Here is a 21443-nt window from a genome sequence, read left to right on the forward strand (position 1 = left end):
TTTCTACTTTGCTTTACCATATAGACTGAAGCACTCCGGCTGATTTGTAATTTTTTTTTTGCAAATATCATGCAAACTCACCAGGAATATTCTAGCGGTGTCTTAAATCCCATTCGATTACCTACCCAGATTAATACAATGACATGGTACATCATGCACATGATATTTACCAGTGCCTCCTTCTTAGCAACTTTCTGTTTAATTTCCACTTGTTTCCGCCTAAATTGAAGAAGGACTTCTTTACAGTCATCAAGATGAGCCTCTGGTTCCCAAGTATCTCCATCAGAATCATATCCCTTCCAGCGGACACGGTACAGGATTTCCCCCTGTAAGAAAAAAAATAAAATAAATCAGTAACAAAATGGTTTATGATAGAAGTCCATATTAGAATCAGAATTTAGAGGAGAATCTACAGGAGCTAGGGAAATTGTAGGAGGTCCGAGCCCCAAATGGTCTGATCTGCCATTGTGATATGTGAACAGATTTGGTGCGTAAATTCCCCTTTAATATCTGTACTGATCTTATATACGGTTATTGGAGTGCTAAACCACAAGCCAGACAATCCAGGAGAAATACACTGAAGCAGCATACAAGACGGCCATGAATCACATGATGCGGCCGGCATTCATCTCAGCACAGGAAGCTTTCCCACGTGAAATGAATTGGGACATCTGCAGAATGACATTTTACACAGGAGGATGGGGAATGGGGGTGGGGGAGCAACTGAGAATAATACGGGCCAGATAGAGCAGTATATAAAAGAGGGAAGAGGAGGTAATACACAACAATTCCACGGAATCTCATCTAATAGAGACAGTTGTTCAGGATTCTTGTCCACATTGCAGGTTCACGCCGGCTGCATACAACTGACGGCTCTGCATGTTAATCACTGGGCAGCTGGGTAACGGAACAGTACTTCTCTGTGTCACACTAAAGGCAGCCCCTTCTGTCGCTTGTTAAGTCACTACATCCCGTCGTTCTCTTTTAACCGGTTCTTGCCAGATGACGACAAGTAAAAATATCACAGCCAAGTAAATTTAATCTAGTACGAGAACCATAAAAAACAGGTAAAAACTGACAGAACTCTACATGAAGCAGAATCCACGACCATTTCAGGTACATCTTACTTTTTACAGGATCCAATTAGTATTGGATTTGCAGCGTCCCATCACCGGGACCATTTACAATTATAGCTACAAAGTATAAAACAACTCCCAAAGCAGGTTAGATGCCCCAGGGTGAACCTTCTCCTCCCTCATCACATCTGGCGTCTGCTATGGAGTATGTGTGCACTACAAACACAAAAGTTGTGCCCAAAATAAAGCTGTGCGGAGACGTTTATAGAAAGCCGTGTCTCACAGGTGATCAACACCCTCCATGGGAAACGGGCACAACGGAGATCACTGCAGGGACAGCTCTGACAAATCGTGTGCACTTGCTGCTGCTGATCACCAAATCCCCTCCCCCATACATGGCTTGACACCTTATTGAATGATCGGGTCACACAAAGCGATCATTAGAGCACGCCTACATGAGGCCTAGAAATACATCAAAATACAACATCTGACCAGAGGACAAGTGACCAGTGGGCTAAGGAGGGGACATTTTAATAGTGGGGATAAAATGACAAATAAGGATGTCCTCCCTCCACTGGTCCTCCTGGCAGATTACACCCTGTATATTTTATTTTGCTCTAGTCCAGTTCTACACCGTACACCAAACTACTGCACGGATCTCCAGCCTGTGGTGAAACTACAACTCCCAGTATGCACGGACAGTCTTCAGTTTCAGCACAGCAGGAGACAATGAAGACCGCTGCTCTACTGTATAAGAATTTACTCCCATACTGTGCAGTAGTGTGTGCCTCTCCAGCAGCACTCCCCAACATTTGTATGGTTGGTAGAAAATGCTGGAAATTGTAGTTCCACACCATGTAGATGGCTAAATGCTTAATAACTTTTGGATCCACACAGACTTAATCCTGAAATTTACAACCAATCTGGTGAGGAGAAGCAACACAACAACATTAAGCCATACATAAATACAGCGAAGGCCTATATAAACCGGCGAATAATCGTGAATGAGCATGTCTAAAAACGCTCATTCAGCCGATTGGCCATGTAAACAGCGCAGCGATCAGCCAAGAAGAGAGCAAACGCTCGGCTGTCAGCTGATCACATCACTTATTTAGGCTATAAAATCCTCGTTGTCGGCAGCGCATCTCCCCATGTAAAAAGGCATGTGCTGCAGACAATGATGAAAACGGAGGACGATCGAGCGATCGTATTAACAATCGTTTGTCCCCAAGAAGTATAGCATCGGCTCGTGTACAAGGGACGGCTGACAATCACTGATCGACTTGTTACATTGTAGGTCAGCACTCAAATCTACCCGTGTAAACCCACCATTCTGGTCTACAGCCAGAGGTTAAATTCCACACAGACTTAATCCTGCTCACAGCTGACAGTCTGTTACTATTGTATCCAGTCTAGGCAACCCTCTGCAAATAAACAGACTGGACTCTAGGCAAGGTTTTATTTTCACTGATACATTGGAGCAAACAATCAGGACAGGAGATTGCTGCAATAACCCCATCACATAAAGCTGTGAACAGGACTAGGTCAGATTAGTATTTCCCTCCATGAGAACAGAGAGAGACTCGGTAAAAGTGACTGCCGCTGCAGTGGACCCAGCGTGCATTATGTGGACCGTCATTCATGTGTAATTCTACATTTCCACTGCAGGGACTTTCGACTGAGATATTGTACCCGTCAGACACCCCAACAAAGCTTTATTTACAGGATACTGGACCACCCTAGACGGATATGTTCACACGTAGCATAAATGCTACAGAAATCTGCAGCGCACTAAAGTGGTAACAAAGTGGAGGAGATTGTGACAAATCTCATCTCCGTGCTCTCCACCTGTGGTGCAGATTTTAGAATCGCAGCAGGTCAATTTCTGTTGCGGATTTCAATTCCGTCAATGTGGCGTGAAATCCGGAGCCAATTCCACAGCAAAATCCACATGTGTATTTTGCTACGGATTTGAGTGTAGCGATAACTAGGAAGTGCCCAACAGGTCAGGACCCGCCAACATGATCCTGTAATCTGTGGGCATGGCAGCTCTGCATGGAATTGGATTAATCCTGTAATCTATGGATGCCATTTACCTGCGTTCCTTGCAGGATCGGCCATCATGTCTGATATGTATGGACAGGATTCGTTATGTAACAAAGTCCTCAAGCACACAGTGAAGCTGCACGCCCAGAGCCTGTACAGCCGCGCAGGGGGTCCGTGGTTCCCTATGCCTCTGGGCAACGCTGAATGTTCTCTAGAACCAATGCTGGCAGGAGAGAACCGCTCATTATACAGCATGCGATGGAACAGATTACATATAAATACACAAGAGAAATCTCTCCATGTGCCGGTGTATAAAATCAGAGGAACACAAAGGTAAAATATGGGCCCACCGATACAATGCTGGACGTTTGAATTCCTTTTTGGTAACCTATACATGAAAAAAACCGTAGATGGAAGCATTGGTATGGCGGACTCGTGTCGATTATTAGACGTAGAGTAAGATTGTGCCGTACAGGGCCGGCTCATACTAGATCGGTGCTGGCAGATTGCATGCTCTGCAGACCGCTATCTCCTGACTCAGCCATAAACATGTACAGATCAGCCACGTATGTATGTTCACTGCCATAGAAAAAGGAGATAAGCAGCTGTTGCCACTTATCTCCCAGAGAGCAAGGGCTCCGGCGCAATAAAATCCAACATGTCTCCTCCTCGTTTTCCTCAAGATCAGATTGGACATTCATTCTGCAACCTTACAAATGACATTGTTGGCAGATGCCCCCGATTATGATATTGGATCCACCGACAATTACCTCTACTGTCCTTGGACCCTATTCAGACCTGGCAGGAGGTGCAGCTTCCCAAAAAATGGAAAAACAGTGAAAAGGTATGTTCACACAGGTCGGATACACAGCATAAAAGCACACCGCGTTTTCGACCTAGAACCCACAAGGAATTCTGGACAAACGACCTCACCAAATTGCGGTGTAGAAATCGCCACTGCGGGAAACAGCAGAAAAAAAAAGCCACTACTTACCTTAACTTGGGGTGCCATAGCGAAGCGTTCCTCCGCTCTGTTTGGCCTCCTGTGATGATGCTGCAGCCCATGTAACCACTACAGCCGGTGATTGGCTGCAGCAGTCCCATGTAAGCGTCATCCCAGGAGGCCGAGCTGCACGGAGAACAACAAGGGGAACAAGGAGCCATCGTTATTACAACGGGGGGGGGGGGGGGTGTCTATTCCTACGAAATCAACGAGGAATAAAAACACTAAATAGAAAACAGTCAAGTGTAAACTGGGCCCTAAAAAAAAAAAAAAAGACAGCTGCCAAATATCTAAAAAGCAGCGCCCCAGAGATGACTGTGAACCAGGGGTCCGCAATGTCTGTGAACCAGGGGTCCGCAATGTCTGTGAACCAGGGGTCCGCAATGTCTGTGAACCAGGGGTCCGCAATGTCTGTGAACCAGGGGTCCGCAATGTCTGTGAACCAGGGGTCCGCAATGTCTGTGAACCAGGGGTCCGCAATGTCTGTGAACCAGGGGTCCGCAATGTCTGTGAACCAGGGGTCCGCAATGTCTGTGAACCAGGGGTCCGCAACCTCCTGCACTCCAGCTGTTGTAAAACTTAAATTCCCAGCATGCCCCAACAGCCCCTGGCAGGCATAATAAAGCCATTTGCTGTCAGGGCATGCTGGGAGTTGTAGTTTCACGGGAGCTGGAGCACTGGAGGCTGCTGAGCTCTGTAAACACCCCGCCCCAGCACTGGATATAACCCACTCTATGCACCCCATTTACTTAACCCTATAAAAACAGTAATACTGTAAAACCATGGGTTAATCCTGAGGCATGATGGGAGTTATAGGCACCATAAAAATAAAGCGGTCTGGTACACCCAATAGATGGAAGGTCTTTACCACGTGACATAGGAATAACTACAGGCCCATTCACATTAGTCTCTACCATGACAGGAACTCTTCCATATTCTAGCCCGTGAACTCCGTCTACTCACTCACCCCTTCAGTCTTCGAGTCCAGGATACTCTCTACTTCAAATACGTCCTCCTCATCCTCCTGCTCACTATCGGCCCCCTCCACCGTGTTCGCTCCTTCCCCGGTATTTTCCAGCTGCTCGCCCCCTTTGCTGACAGCACCGCTGCCATCATGTCCTGCAAACTCCGCCATGATGGCTCGAGTTAGGTAGACGACAACGGGAAAATCCTCCTGCGCCACACACCTCCCCGATACGTCCCGAAAGGATGGCGCTCTCGACCAATCACAGAGTAGGGCAAGGGCATTGGGTTTACCCCTTCCATCCAATAGGATACAGTGAATGAGTTTGCGGGCAAGTATGTCGAAATCTGAGTGGCTATTGTAGACTTATGACAATAAGAGACTCACCAATCGCTGCGTAATATCGCCTGAAGGGCGGAACGGATTGTAAGGTAACATTAGGCAATGCCAGGGAGTCCTAGACCACGCATGACCGTCTGGCACCTTCTGCGCATGCGTTACTTTCTATTTCTTATCAAACACAACATATAATAATATAATATAGAGCAGTGGTCTGCAACGTGTGATATATGTCACGCGAGCTGCAGGCGCTTAGGTCATGCTGGTTGTTGTAGTTTGACAACTAAAGGTTGCTTCTGCTATAACGTTATGCCATCTGTAATGGAGAACTGCAAGTCCCAGCAGGCAATGTTATGTTTCAGCTAAACAATAGAAATGGAGCGGATCATACACATAGTTGCCAACATTTGATTTTTTTTCCAGGGACACTTAGGATGTGGCGTCTTTAGTGGGTGTGTCCTATGGGGGCATGGCTCATCTTGTGGGGGCGTGGTTTTACAGAATTTCTGCATACAAATAAACAAACAAAAATGTCTGCACTAGTTTGGCTGACAACTACTATGGTGGTCAGTATCTCGCTCTGGTTGTTTACAGGCAGGTGATGTCTCACTTTATCACTAGGGCTAGGCGATATGGGCTGACCACTACTGGTAGCGTAAAAACCAGCGCAGATAGTGCCACACTCAGTGCCCCCAGTAGATAATGCCGCAATGCCCCCTGTAGATAGTGCCATACAACCCTTTCTTAGATAGTACCACAGTGCCCTCTGTATATAATAGCACAGTGCCCTCTGTAGATAATAGCCAGTGCCCTCTGTATATAATAGCACAGTGCCCTCTGTATATAGTAGCACAGTGCCCTCTGTAGATAATAGCCAGTGCCCTCTGTAGATAATAGCACAGTGCCCTCTGTAGATAATAGCACAGTGCCCTCTGTAGATAATAGCCAGTGCCCTCTGTAGATAATAGCCAGTGCCCTCTGTAGATAATAGCCAGTGCCCTCTGTATATAATAGCACAGTGCCCTCTGTAGATAATAGCACAGTGCCCTCTGTAGATAGTCACACAGCCCCCTTGTAGATAATAGCCAGTGCCCTCTGTATATAATAGCACAGTGCCCTCTGTATATAATAGCACAGTGCCCTCTGTATATAGTAGCACAGTGCCCTCTGTAGATAATAGCCAGTGCCCTCTGTATATAATAGCACAGTGCCCTCTGTATATAGTAGCACAGTGCCCTCTGTAGATAATAGCCAGTGCCCTCTGTATATAATAGCACAGTGCCCTCTGTATATAGTAGCACAGTGCCCTCTGTAGATAATAGCCAGTGCCCTCTGTATATAATAGCACAGTGCCCTCTGTATATAGTAGCACAGTGCCCTCTGTAGATAATAGCCAGTGCCCTCTGTATATAGTAGCACAGTGCCCTCTGTAGATAATAGCCAGTGCCCTCTGTAGATAATAGCACAGTGCCCTCTGTAGATAATAGCACAGTGCCCTCTGTAGATAATTGCACAGTGCCCTCTGTAGATAATAGCACAGTGCCCTCTGTAGATAATAGCCAGTGCCCTCTGTAGATAATAGCCAGTGCCCTCTGTATATAATAGCACAGTGCCCTCTGTAGATAATAGCCAGTGCCCTCTGTATATAATAGCACAGTGCCCTCTGTATATAGTAGCACAGTGCCCTCTGTAGATAATAGCCAGTGCCCTCTAGATAATAGCACAGTGCCCTCTGTAGATAATAGCACAGTGCCCTCTGTAGATAATAGCACAGTGCCCTCTGTAGATAATAGCCAGTGCCCTCTGTAGATAATAGCCAGTGCCCTCTGTATATAATAGCACAGTGCCCTCTGTAGATAATAGCACAGTGCCCTCTGTAGATAGTCACACAGCCCCCTTGTAGATAGTGCCACACAGCCCCCCTGAAGATAGTGCCACACAGCCCCCTGTAGATGGAGCCACAAAGCCCCCTTGTAGATGGAGCCACAAAGCCGCCTTGTAGATAGTGCCAAAGCCCCCTTGTAGATAGAGCCACACAGCCCCCTGTAGATACTGCCACGCAGCCCCCCGATAGATTATGCCACACGGCTCCCTGTAGATCATGCCACACAGCCCCCATGTAGAAGCCACGCTTTGACTGGGGATTCCTTTGCTGGAGGAGCCCCTGACGTCACTGTCCATAGACAGTGACATCAGGGGATCCCCCTGGACCGGAATGTGATGTCAGGGGCCAGGGCCGGCCTTAGGATAGATGGCGCCCCGTGCGAAATTATCTTTCGGCGCCCCACGCCATTATAAAAAATGCCCCATAAAAAAGCATAATTCCTCCCCACAGTATAATGCCCTATATAGTGCCCCCACACAGTGTAATGCCCCTTTAGTGCCCCACACACTATACTGTCCATATATGAACAGTGACATTGAGCAACTAACTCCTGAAGCGGAATCCCTGTCCACAGCATTGCAGACGCTGTGACCGGGGATTCCACTCCAGGAGAAGCCCCTGACGTCTGTCCATTTAGTCGGGGGGTGCTATCTACAGGGGTTCTGCAAAAAAATCTCCTCCTCCTCACATCCACTTCGCGCTATGAGGAGGAGTAGAGAAAGCACGTCCGTGGCAGTTGTCCAGAGGAGTGTCGCGGTCCCCCTGGAGGGTTCTCATGGGAACCTCATGTTGGGAACCACCAGCCTAGTAGATCGCAGAGCAGGGAGATGCCTCCCTGCTCTGCTATAGTGTTCAATAGTATCTGCGTCTTTAGCAAGGCCGTATTTACAACTCACGCTGCCCTAGGCACTAAGCCTGAATATACCCCCATTACAGGCCTATTTAGTTTAGCCAATTATCATCATGATTCGCCAGTTTCTGACCAATTATAATGATATTTGGTCAGTGTTAACAAAGGAGTGCAGAGGAAGGAACATTTCTCCTCTCTTCGGCTCGTACCCACTGGCGCCCCCCTTACAGCATGGCGGCCGGCGCCCTGTGCGACCGCACGTGTCGCACATAGCTAAGGCCGGCCATGTCAGGGGCAACCCCAAAGCAGTAGTCCCGGACAGAGTGCTACTAGCAGTCTGCCTGAGACTCCAACTCTGCTCCTGACAACACTGACAACACCCTAGAACCGGAGACCCAGAGCAGAGCGCTGCTAGCACTCTGCCTGGAACTCCAGCTCTGCTCCTGACATCACTGTCCCCATATATGGACAGCAAAATCAGGGGCTTCCCCAGCCAGAGTCCCGGAGCAGAGCCGCTTCTCGCACACTGCCTGGGACTCCTGCTCTGCTCCTGACATCACTGTCCATATATGGAGAGTAATGTCAGGGGCTTCCCCAGCCGGTGTCCTGGAGCACAGCCGCTTCTAGCACTCTGCCTGGGACACCTGCTCTGCTCCTGACATCACTGTCCCTATATGGACAGTGATGTCAGGGGCTTACCCAGAGCAGGAGTCTCGGAGCAGAGTGCTAGTATAGTCTGTGGTCTGAGACTCCATCTTTGGGGAAGCCCCTGACATCACTGTCCATATATGGACAGTGAAGTCAGGGGCTCAGTTTATGACCAGAATCCGAGGCCAGAGTATCGGCAATGCTTTGGCCAGGGATTCCGCTGCAGGAGGTGCCCTGCACCGACATCACTGCCCTTATATGGACAGTGAAGTCAGGGGCTCCGTCTATGAGCGGAATCCCGGCCAGGGCATCGGCAACTCTTTGTCCGGGGATATTGTTACAGGAGGAGTGAATGGCAGAGCAGGAAACAGATCGTTTCCTGCCCTGCCATAGTATTCAATTGTATCTGCGTCCTGAGAATTAACTACAGTCATACGATGATGTCGTGTATAAGGCAGCTGACAAGGGGGGAAACATTGTAATCTGGCCCGTCACACTATATGAGAAAGAGGTATTCAGACAGCTTAGAGATAAACACACATACTCTAAATTGACATTCAACCCAGTGGGGTCTTTTTCTGCTGAACTGAAACATATTCTGAGTTTAGCTTTTGAAAAAGGGATAATCTCTAAAAAAATTCTGGAAGGTCTGACCGTGATCTACCCAAAAATCCCGACTTTTTATTTACTGCCCAAGGTTCATAAAAATTTGACAAACCCCCCTGGAAGACCGATTGTGTCGGGAATTGGAGGATTGTGCGAACCCATCTGTAAATTTGTCGACTACTACCTGAAACCCTTGGTAGAATGTCTTCCCTCATACGTGAGAGATACGACAGATGTGCTTACTCATCTGGATGAGATCACTTTAGAACCTGACATGATCTTGGTGACGGCCGACGTTGAATCCCTCTATACCTCTATTAGACACGAGGATGGAATCGAGGCGGTCCGCCTCTTTCTGGGAATGAGCAACTGGGACAGCCAAACGTGTGACCTTATAGTGGAATTATTGGAGTACATCCTGACTCATAATCTATTTGTATTTAGGGATGTATTCTACTTACAGAAACAGGGCACTGCCATGGGGGCGGCGTGCGCGCCGTCATATGCCAACCTGTTTCTCGGGGCGTGGGAGAGGCAGGTTTTGCATGGTGGCGGCGCCCACGCCGTGGACCATGTGCAGTGCTGGCTGCGGTACATTGACGACATATTATTCATTTGGCAAGGGACAGAGACATCACTTCTCCAGTTCATGCAGGAATTGAATGTCAATGACCGCAACATAAAACTGACGTATGTGGCCGATACAAAAAAGGTCAATTTTCTGGACATATCCATCGAGGCAGATACCCAGGGGGTGCTGCGGACGGATGTGTTCAGAAAAGAGACGTCTACCAACTCATTACTACATGCTACATCGGCACACATACTTTCCACTGTTAAGGCTATCCCGGTTGGTCAATTTCTCAGGATGAGGCGGATCTGCTCATCAGAGGTCAGTTTTGAGAATCAGGCCAGAGACTTAAAATCACGATTCCAGGAAAGAGGATACAGTAACAGATGTATCAAAAATGGTTACAGACGGGCAAAAAATACTGACAGACGGACATTATTACATCCTGCTAAGGCCAGGATGAAGGATAATTATGTGGTCAGGTTTATCTCAACCTTCAACAACCAATGGGAACTGATGCGGTCAATTCTAAAGAAACACTGGCCTGTACTGCAGACTGAACAGGCCTTTGTGTCCTCTTTACCAAAAAATCCTCAGATGACGGCAAGGAGGTCCAAGAACCTCAAAGATATCCTTATTAAAAGCCACTACGTGCCCAAACAATTACAGCCCTTTTCGACCAGAGGCCCTATTCAGGGGTGCTACCCATGTGGTGAATGTGTGGCTTGTGTGAATGTGGTTCGATCAACCACATTTACATCCACAAGTGGTGAACGTACCTTTAAAATTCTTGAGTACATATCCTGTAACACTAATCATGTGGTTTATTATGCCACGTGTGGTTGTCCTAAAATCTATGTGGGCCTCACCACTAGACAACTTAAAATCCGAGTTAGAGAACATGTCAGGGACATAGTGGCGGCAAAGGAAATTGAGGATCTAACCATACTTAAAACCATCCCTAAACATTTTAAGCTCTGTCATGGAGGAGACCCCAAAAGTTTTAAGGTTAGGGGGATCGACCGGGTACACTGTGGTGTCAGAGGTGGAGATGCGAAGACCATGTTGGCCCAAAAAGAATGCAGATGGATTGCAGTCCTTGATACCATGACCCCTTTGGGTTTAAATGAAAGTTTGAGTTTTGCAGCCTTTCTGTGATATCTCTACCAGGTTTTTAATTTTTTGATGTTTTAAATTGATAATAAAGTGCTTTTCTGTTGTTTCTTCGATAGTGCTCAGATTTGAATTTCTACTTAACTCTGATACTTTCATCTCTGCGACCAATACGGATTCCAGGATTTGCCGTGTAAAGAAAAAAGAATGCTCGATCAAAATTTCCCCCTTTTTTATTCTCTATCACTGCTTTTACATTTGTATGGGATTTTTGTCCTTTTGTGAATACATGTGTATTGTATTTTATATATTGGATTATTTGTCTCTTTATTACTTATTATATGTTTTTATGTGATTTAATATGCACCTCAACATTTGTCTATTTTGTTGTGTGTTTTGTTTTTTTCTTGCTTACTGCCCTAATCACTTTTGTTTCATTAATTATGTCACGTGTACTCCTCTGATTACAGTGCTTTATATATATTATTTTATCTGAGGATTAAAACCTTCTATATTCACTGTTGTATATATATGTAGTGTATTTGTATCTTGTAACGATTTACAATTACTCATATCTGCACATAATTTTTCTGTTCACATTGACACTATGTTCACAACATACCATACACTTATATTTCATTCAAAAATTCTTTTTTAATATAAACTGTCCATTTCCAAATATAACCACTAGATGGTGCTAATATACAGGGATTTAACTTGTTAACAACTTTTAAACTCTACATAGAGACTGAACAGTGGCGGATTATCATATGGGCGTTTCGGGCGGCCGCCCGGGGCCCGAGGCTCCCAGGGGGCCCATGGCAGCCTGAAACGCACATCATCTCCTAAATCTATTCAGCGCGCTAGCGCTGCTAACGGCCGAAGATGAGGAGGAGCAGGGAATTGGCCGGGAAATAGGTAGGACACGCCTCCCTGACAAGTGCGGGCCGCCGCCATTGAGTAACAGAACAGCGACAGACGGCTGTTCTGTTACTCCAAAGCAGCAAGACAAGAGCCGGGCGGGCGGTCACCGGCGCTGAGGTCAGTACAGGCTTATCCTCCTGCCCAACTGGTTCCCGACCGCTGGCTGTATTTTTACGGCCAGCGGTCAGGGACGGGTCCTTAAAACCCGAGCCATAGACTTTCTACGGCTCGGGTTTTAACTTGCTGCCCGTGCGATCGGGCAGCTGAATGTCGGGTCTCCGGCTGTCAGTGACTGCCGGGGACCCTGAGGAGAAGATAGGAGCAGCTTTCGCTGCTTCTGTCTTCTCTGATCTCTTTTACACAGCGCTCAATGAACGCTGTGTAAAGGAATAGAGACAGCAGCAGCGGCGCTGTCTCTATTCCTCCCGGTGATCATGTGACTGGTCACATGATCGCCGGGTGCCGTTAGTGGCAGACTGTTGCTGGGTCTTACTAGACCCAGCACAGCCCTATTAGTGACAATCGTCACTATGAGAGGGCTGATTTCCCCTGTAACTGGGGCTGCTGTGCAGCTCCAGTTACAGTGGAAAAACATGGTGTAAAACAAAGAAAAACAATATATAAAGTTCCCCAAAAGTCTTTTTTGACCTTTGAGGATCAGACCATAGTAATAAAAAATAATAAAGTGCAAAAAAAAATTAAATAATAAATACACATAAAATACCCACCCCAAAAAAAACGTCCCCCCCCCGCCAATCATTGTTGTAACGCTAGCGCTGACCCAATTACCCTAATATAGACATGTAATATATTAAAATTTACAGTAGACAATGACGATTACAAATAAAAGGTCTATTTTAGGGTAAAACAATGTTATTACCCAAAAAAAATAGCTGAAACGTAAAAAAGCTTATTTTTTTACTATTATTTTCAAACTTTATGAATAAAAATTCTAAAATAGCAAAAAAGGTGTGTATAAAAATGCTAAAAAAACGAAACCTGCATTGTCTACGGAAAAAAACGTCGCAAAAATCACGTCGGTTTTATATTTTTTTTAATAAAAATGTGTGTTTGGGGCAACTTTGTAATTACGTTTTATTAAAAAATATTTTCACTTTTTGAGATATAGCTGCTTTGTATCCTGTATCCGTCAGGTCAGCAGAACTGACGGGATCAGTGAAACGGGCCCTGCGCTAAATTATAATCTTAGATGTGATAGATTTGAGGTGGATCCTGCGTGTCACTGATCCTGTCAGTCCTGCTGACCTGACGGATACAGGATACAAAGCAGCTGTATCTCAAAAAGTAAAAATATTTTTTAATAAAATCAATCAATCACACTGATACACAGACATACCATGTATATATATATATATATATATATATATATATATAATTATAATATAAAGTTTTTAAATGTGTACATAACATTGTGGCACTATATACAAGGGGGAGCGCTGTGTGGCACTATATACAAGGGGGGGCTGTGTAGTGCTATCCACAGTGGTATGTGTGTGGCGCTCTTTATAGGGGGGGCTTTTTGGTGCTATTTACAAGAGGGGGAGGGCTGTGTGGCGCTCTCTACAGGGGGGCTGTATGGCACTATCTATAGGGGGCTGTGTGTAACGCTCTCTACGAGGGGGATGTGTGATATATAGCGGGGGCTGTGTATGGCGATATCTATGGGGGTGTGTAATATCTACAGGGGCTGTGTGTGGCACTATGTACAGGGGGCTGTGTGTATGTGGTGTTTTACAGTGTGTGGTATTATTATATTCAGGCGCGCAGTGTTTGGTGCTATTATATTTAGGGGTACACTATGTGGCACCATGATAACTTTATTTTCGTTTATAGGTGTGGAAATGTTGGAAAAGTGAGGAGACGTCTAAGTGGCAAATTCTGCAGAAATGAGTCATGGCCGGGAGAAGTCGTCATGAGTGCTGGACCGGATGGAGAAGAAAAGAGGAAAAAAACTACTAGAATCTGAGACGTCGTCACCTGTGAGTCACTAGATTTATAGAGAATCTGTCACCTCTCCTGACATGTTTATTATAGGAAATCCTTGTATTTCACAAAAAGTCTTTCTGCAGTCCAGGACTGATAGACAATTCCCCTTGTCAGGAGGTTGTGTCCCTGCACAGTGTGATCCTGTCAGTATGTAGGGACACCGCGCTGTGACAAGGGAAATCGTAACACTGTTAATGCTTGCCCAAAAAGGTAGTGTTAAAAATAGTTACGGCGCGGTGAGGAAGGGGGGCCCAAGTTTGGGTAACAGCCCAGGGCCCATGCTCTACTTAATCCGCCACTGAGACTGAATGGCTATACTCGGAGAGTGTAGGTCGAGCATCCCACAGAATTAAAATCTTGTCAATATATACTCACATTTCCTGGCCCATTAGATGGGACCTATATGAAATAGGTAGGGCTTGGAGTTCGTCTGCCGGTCGTTCAATATGGCTCTCTGCGCCTGCGCTGTTTCCCTGGTGACGCGTCCCGGGATTCGCGCATGCGCGGTGGGTCATTGACGTCCGGCGGCGATACCCATGTCCGTCATAGTCAGGCGCCGCTTAGATCGGCTCCTGATTGGCAGAGGGGAGATCAGATGACTTCATCGATCCACATATAAACAGGGCACTAACACAACATCTGCACCCCTTGAGAAAGCTACGGGCGAAACGCGCGTCGGGGCGCTATCCTATACCGCTGGGTCACACTCAACCTCCCATACATGGGTAAGTGCATACATTGGATCTAAATTTGGCTTTTTGCCATTTTTCCAGGCACTAATTACTTACTTTTTAGTCACCACAGGCCTTTTTAGAGTTAGGCATATTGTCTTTTTTCACACAACTTATACTTTGAAATCATTCCTATGTTGATGCACCCCATGTTGGAGTTACATTGAGTTACAGTAACTGTGTATACCATCAGTGTATTTAAATATATATATATACTCAATGTATACATCTGTGATCCGTACAAGGATTTATTTTTAGATTCTCTGTCTATGTCATTTAATGTATTTTATTCTTTTTCTTCAATAAAGATGTTTAGTTGTTTCATACATTGATATATATGGACTCTGTTTCTCTGGTTTATCATATATTGTTAGAGTCCTTATCTCTAATTTTCCATATGGGTGGTTGAGTGTTTTTCCCACCTTTATACGTATTTGTCCTGTGAGACATCCTGTCTAATCATTACAATTGAATGTAGCAGTTGCCGGGACAAGTCACGGGACAGTAATTTGCCGGGAATGTCTCTGTAAATTCGGGACAGTCCTGGCAAATTCGGGACTGTTGTCAAGGATGCATACATATTCCTAATATCAGGGGCGTTATTAGGAAAGACTGGGCCCCATAGCAAACGTTTGCAAACTTTTGACTGGGCTCCCCCCCCCAGGTGCCACACGCAGCCCCCCTTATAGATAGTGCCCACTGTAGATTGTGCCATACAACACCCCTGTAGACAATGCTATGCAGCCCCCCTGTAGACAATGTCACACACAACTTGTAGATAGCGCCCCACCTCCCCATTTTATATAGTGCCATACAGCCCCCCTGTAGATATCACCATAAAGCCCCCCTGTATATAGCGCCATACAGCTCCTCCTGTATATAGTGCCAAACAGCCCCCCCTTGTATATAGTGCCACACACAGATCCCTGTAGAATGCACCACACACAGCCCCCTGTAGATAGTGCCACAGCTCTCCCCCTTGTAGATAGTGCCACACAGCCCCCCCTTAGTAGTGCCACACAGCCCATTTGATCTAGTGGCACACAGCCCATTTGAATTAGTGGGACACAGCCCCCCCCTTGTATATAGTGCCACACTGCCCCCCTAGTATTTAGTGCCACCCTGCTCCCATCTTGTAAATAGTGCCATCCTCCTCCCCCTTCTATATAGTGCCACCCTGCTCCCCCCTTGTATATAGTGCCACCCTGCTCCCCCCTTCTATATAGTGCCACCCTGTTCCCCCCCTTGTATATAGTGCCACCCTGCTCCCCCCGTTGAATATAGTGCCACACAGCCCCCCAGGCTCCGGTCAAGACACATGCGCGGACCAGTATGATGCAGTGACGTCATCACTCCGGCCTGCGCAGGGAGTGGCCTGCAGTCTCAGGGCCGATTCTAGCTTTTCTACTGCCTGAGGCAAAGATTGAAATGGCGCCCCCCATATTTTGATTTACTTCCCCTTGGCTGTTCTACATAGCTACCAGCCTCCTCAAACTCTTGCGGATGCGCCATTATCTTGTACTCCCCTGGCTGTGTGGTGCAGCGATGAAGCCGGGCAGAGTACACCTCGCTGCACTTTGCATGCCTAAGTAGTACAAGGCAATGGCGCATCCGAGAAAGTTGTATCAGCCAGGGGGATGTCAATCGAACATGGAAATGTGGGTTTGGAGGCAGGACGATGTGACTTTTCAGGATAGCAACACCTCCCCATGACCCTTTAATGAGTAATTAGCATATAGTGTGCGCCGTTTTAAAAGTTGATTTTTATAGACTTTGCTGCATCTGAAAAAAACCATACAGGGGAGTGTTTGGAAATATTGTCAGGTCATGTATTGCCGCATGGTGGTGGTTCAAGGGGTTAAAAGCACCAGACATGTTCCCAATAAATACACAAGGAACTGAAAACAATTGCCCTGCAATTTTGTTATTATAAATATATCCTATATATAATTACAGCTCCAGGACCAAGCTCATACGTATATATGGCGCCAGAACCAACCTCAGTACATAAACACAACACTAGAACCAAGCTCAGTACATATATACAGCACCAAAACAAAGCTCAGTATATATATATATATATATATATATATATATGTAAAACTACAGCTCCCAGCATGGTCCCAACAATGGTAAGGATATGCTGGGAGATGCTGTTTCACAAAAAAAATCATATCATAATCAAACCACCCATCATCTCGCTGCAGATCATATAGTGACTACAGTACTGATTAGAGGCAGAATAAACATTTACATTAAGTGACTCACCGGTGACGTCTCGGATTCTTGTTCTTTTTCTCTTCTCCATCCGGTCCAGACCTCTATGATGACTTCTCCCAGCCACAGCCTATTTCTGCAGTTTGCTGCTCAAATGTCTTGAGCTCCTCAATTTTCAAACAATTCTGCACCTATGAACGAAGATAAAATTCTCAACACCCCTAAATATAATAGCACCATACACTACACCTCTAATTATAAAAGCGCCATACACTGTGTCCCTGATTATAATAGTACCATACACTGTTTCCCACACACATGCACGCACACACACACACACCACGCCCTCTGTAGATAGTGCCCCCATAGCCCTCCTGTAGATAGTGACCCCGATAGAGCCTTTGTAGATAGTGCCCTACATAGAAGCCCCTGTAGATAGTGCCCCACATAGAGCCAACTATAGATAGTGCCCACGTATGGACTCTAGAGCTGCAAGGCAATAGGGCTAACCACTGAGCCACCGTGCTGCCCTACATATAGCTCCCCCTATAGATAGTGCTCCACATATAGCCTATCTCTGTAGAAAGTGCCTCACATATAGCTCCCCCTGTATATAGTGTCCCACATATAGCCCACCCCTGTAGACAGTGCCCTATATATAGCCTCCCTGTAGATAGTGCCCCACAGGTAACCCACCCCTGTATATAGTGTCCCACATATAGCCTACCCCTGTAGATGGTGCCCTACAAATAGCTACCCCTATAGTTAGTGCTCCACGTACAGCCCACCCCTGTATATAGTATCCCACATATAGCCCACCCCTGTAGATAGTGCCATGCATATAGCTCCCCCTGTATATAGTGCTCCAAATCCCCACATATAGACCCCCCTGTAGATAGAGCCCTCCCCTGTAGATAATGCCACTCACAGTTTTATTAGAATAAAAAAAATTACATACTCACATGATCCCATTCCCGCGCTGTCCGGTGGTAATGCAGACCTGCTCTCTTCTGGGCAGGTCCGCTGGAGCTGAACAACGCAAGCGGCACGATGACGTCACTTGTTGAAAGGCGCTGATTGGCAGGGCAGAACGACTTGCCTTGTCAATTAGCGCCTTTAAACAATGGAAGCGGTGGTTGGTGGGGCAAGTAATTTTGCTCTACCAATCAGCGTCATTGTAAGGCGCTGATTGGTCAGGCACGGAACGTGCCCAGCCATTCAGCACTAATGCATGTATTTGTACCTGGGTGCGATAGCTCAGGTACAATTAGTGCAAGAGGGGGTGGTGGCGGCTGGTTTCAGTGGCGCCGCTGCCCCCTCAGTAGGCAGCAGCAGCCTATAATATTCATTTGTATCTACGTCCAGAGGACGCAGATACAAGTGAATGTGGCTGTCGCTAGCACCGGGGCCGCCCGTCCCGTAGTGGCGTCACTACCGGTGTAGCAGCCATAAAGGCTGTTAGCGGCGCCACCAGGCATGGGGGGGGGCTTCGTGTCAGCAGGTGGCACGGGCTCCCTCATGCCACGGGCCCCGTAGCTGCCGCTACGGCTGCTACAGCGGTAGTTACGCCACTGCCTAATATTACTAGCTGCCTCCTCTCGCCCTTGGTAATTATTCTTGGTCTTGAACCCCCAGCAATTCATCTTTGCCAAGATCCCAATATTCAAAGTAATGAAGTATCTTTGGTAGCACAAATATTGTGTCTGTTTTACGCACCTTGTCCAGCTTCGGATCAATCTCGGGTTTAGTAGTCAACCACGCCAAATCCAATGCACTAAATATGTCTCTCACCTCCCTCATGGTCGCTACCTTAACATCCTATTTCCCCTTACGGTCGGTGACGGGCCAGCTGGACTATATGGGAACTTGCCTTGCTAATGACGTGCACACTATTAGTATCGCGAACTACCCCCCATTACTGCGACGACTTAGACCTGTCACTAGGTCCTACAAGGGGAGTTAGTAGTCTTACCTAATAGCCGCTGTGTATGTGAGTCCAGCGGGGTTTGTCCTGTACTCGTGCATCCCCCCCATTGTTTAGCTATGGACCCCTCTTTATTGAGCAACCAATATGCAAATGGCCTGCTGGCTAGCCAAGTGGGTTTGGCCCCCAGCGATTCTCAATGTGTGGAGCTACCACTGAGCCTCTGACACTGACCTATCAGCGTGAGGCTATTTACTTTAGCCATTCATAGGCCAGCGTCATCGCAAGAGACTCACAGTCACAGCGGCTATTAGGTAAGACTACTAACTCACTTTGTAGGACCTAGTGACAGGTCCTCTTTAAGCTGGCCATACACATTAGATATATGTCAGCCGATTTTTGCGAGACAGGCTGACCATCTAATGTGTATGGTGGTGTCCCAACTTTTCCCCAATGGCAAATGTCGGGGGAGAGAAGGGTCGGGCATGTTGAATTTCATCCTTTTGTTGGTTTGGAGAAAAGCAGCTGCCAGATGAGTCTGGCAGCCGTTTTCTAATTTCTCCCTATTGAAACTACATGGGCGCTCGGCTAAGCCGATGTGTATGGAGGAGTCGTTAGGAATGGCTGTCGACCAAACAATTGTTCGGCTGACAGCTATCTAAAGTCTATGGCCAGCCTTATAATATTTGCCCAAGTCTTCCAGCATAGTTATATTTCATGGCTGGTCGGGGTGCATGCACTAAAAATTGTGTTTTTACCTAAACTACTGAAACTTTTTTGCGTGTTCCCGGTTCCTGTTCCAGGTCCGATTATTTCAAAGGTTGATCAATAAATTTGTCTGGCAGGATGGTATTCCTAGGGTTAATAGTGCTACTATATACCGGGATAAAGCTAAAGGAGGTATGGAGGTTCACAATGTGACTAAATATTATCAGGCGGACCAGATATCAAGGTTCTCACGAGGTGGTACCTGACCCCTGCCTGAATAGCTAAGGCGGTCCCAGGGAACTCTCTATGTTGCTTTCGAGGATGCCATGAACCGGGAGATAAGTTTCATATATGGTGGCAATGTCCTGGAGTGTGGAGGCTTCAAGTGCAGGAATATTTCCTTATCCTGACCCTCACCCGTCAAAACTTAGTTAAAAACCCCTTGGAGTCCCTCTTTATTAAGAAAATTCTCAATATACCCCACCACTTCCATGTTTTAATTTCCTTTGTGTTTTTGACTGTGAGACAAACGATTGCATGGATTAAGTCATCTCTTCATTTTGCTGAAGTTAAGAGACTGATGTCTTGGTACATGACTATTCAGAAATTGACGGACATACTCCTGGGTAAGGTAGACAAGTTCCAATCTATATGGTCCCCTTGGACAATGTCATCAATACCTCTTTTGCTCGTTCTCCTCTTTTCCCCCATTCCTAAGTGGAGTTGTAATCTTTGCTAGTTGACGGCGTGGGCTCGCTGCTGGTGGGGTTGGTCTTCCCCCATCCCTCCTACTCTTCTCGTCTTTACTTGTACTTGATCACAGCTCTCTTTGGCACTCTTTATAACACCTTGTCCACAAGTTGCCATGTTTTTCATTGACTAGCTTCCTTCTTATGTCCAGCTTCTCGCTTTATATTGTCTTGATCCTGTGAACATCCTCAGTGATACCCCTAATCCCAGCAATCACTAAGGCCTCGTGCACACTTACGTCACCGTTTCCACGGCCGCTTTTGACGGGTCCTTGAACCCGTTTTAGCGGCCGTGTGGTTTCCGTGTGCACTCCGTGTTTCAGTTTCCGTGCGCCGAGCATGGTACTGTCCATGGTGCTGAAAGAGTTAATGGGCTGCACTGATCAGCGTTAACTCTTTCAGCACCCTGGACAGTACATGCTCGGCGCGCGGAAAATACAATTTTAATGTAATAAAAAAAATGAAAAAAAAATCAGTTCATACTTACATTCCTCCTGTCCGTCCTCCAGCGATGACGTTCAATCCATGTCGCCGCTGCAGCCAATCACAGGCTGCCGCGGCCTCTGCAGCCAATCACAGGCTGCCGCGGCCTCTGCAGCCAATCACAGGCTGCCGCGGCCCCTGCAGCCAATCACAGGCTGCAGCGGCCTCTGCAGCCAATCACAGGCTGCCGCGTCACAAAAGAAGGTCGGACTGGAGGAAGAAGAGGGACTCGTCACCAAGACAACGACCGGGTACGTATGAAATGCTTTTTATTTTATTTTTAATCAGCAGCCTCTTTTCTCTATCAGTTATTGTTTTTCTGCCCGCCCGGCGGTTGCTAGGCAACAGCTCAGTCACACACGGACGGATGCCTTCCGTGTGCCTTCAGTTTTTTTGACAGCTCCATTGACTTGCATGGGCCTCACGGTCACGGAATCCCGGACCAAAGTAGGACATGCTCTACTTTGGATCGGAAAGGAGCAACGGACCGTCAAAAAAACTGAAGTGTGCATGGCCCCATTGAAATGAATGGGTTCAGGGTGCTATCCGTGACAAAAACGGATAGCACCCAGAAGGAAAAAACTGAAGTGTGCATGAGG

The 21443-nt window shown here is 46.7% G+C and overlaps 1 protein-coding gene across 2 annotated transcripts in view; it reads right to left on the reverse strand.

Annotated features, from left to right (window-relative positions):
• The window catches only part of MPHOSPH8 (M-phase phosphoprotein 8), a 36634-nt gene extending 31282 nt beyond the window's left edge, over positions 1 to 5352 (reverse strand). The window contains exons 1-2 of one of the 2 annotated variants that reach the window (XM_075851618.1): positions 5093 to 5352; positions 171 to 326 (exon numbers count right to left, since the gene is read on the reverse strand). In XM_075851618.1, coding sequence (XP_075707733.1) covers positions 171 to 326; positions 5093 to 5260 — 324 coding nt within the window. In that variant the 5' untranslated portion in view covers positions 5261 to 5352. The remainder of the gene's footprint in view (positions 1 to 170; positions 327 to 5092) is intronic. The other variant, XM_075851617.1, reaches the window with a different exon arrangement.
• Positions 5353 to 21443: the final 16091 nt, after the last annotated feature.

Source organism: Rhinoderma darwinii, chromosome 2, assembly GCF_050947455.1.
Source record: "Rhinoderma darwinii isolate aRhiDar2 chromosome 2, aRhiDar2.hap1, whole genome shotgun sequence".
In the NCBI taxonomy this organism is placed as follows: Eukaryota; Metazoa; Chordata; class Amphibia; order Anura; family Rhinodermatidae; genus Rhinoderma; species Rhinoderma darwinii.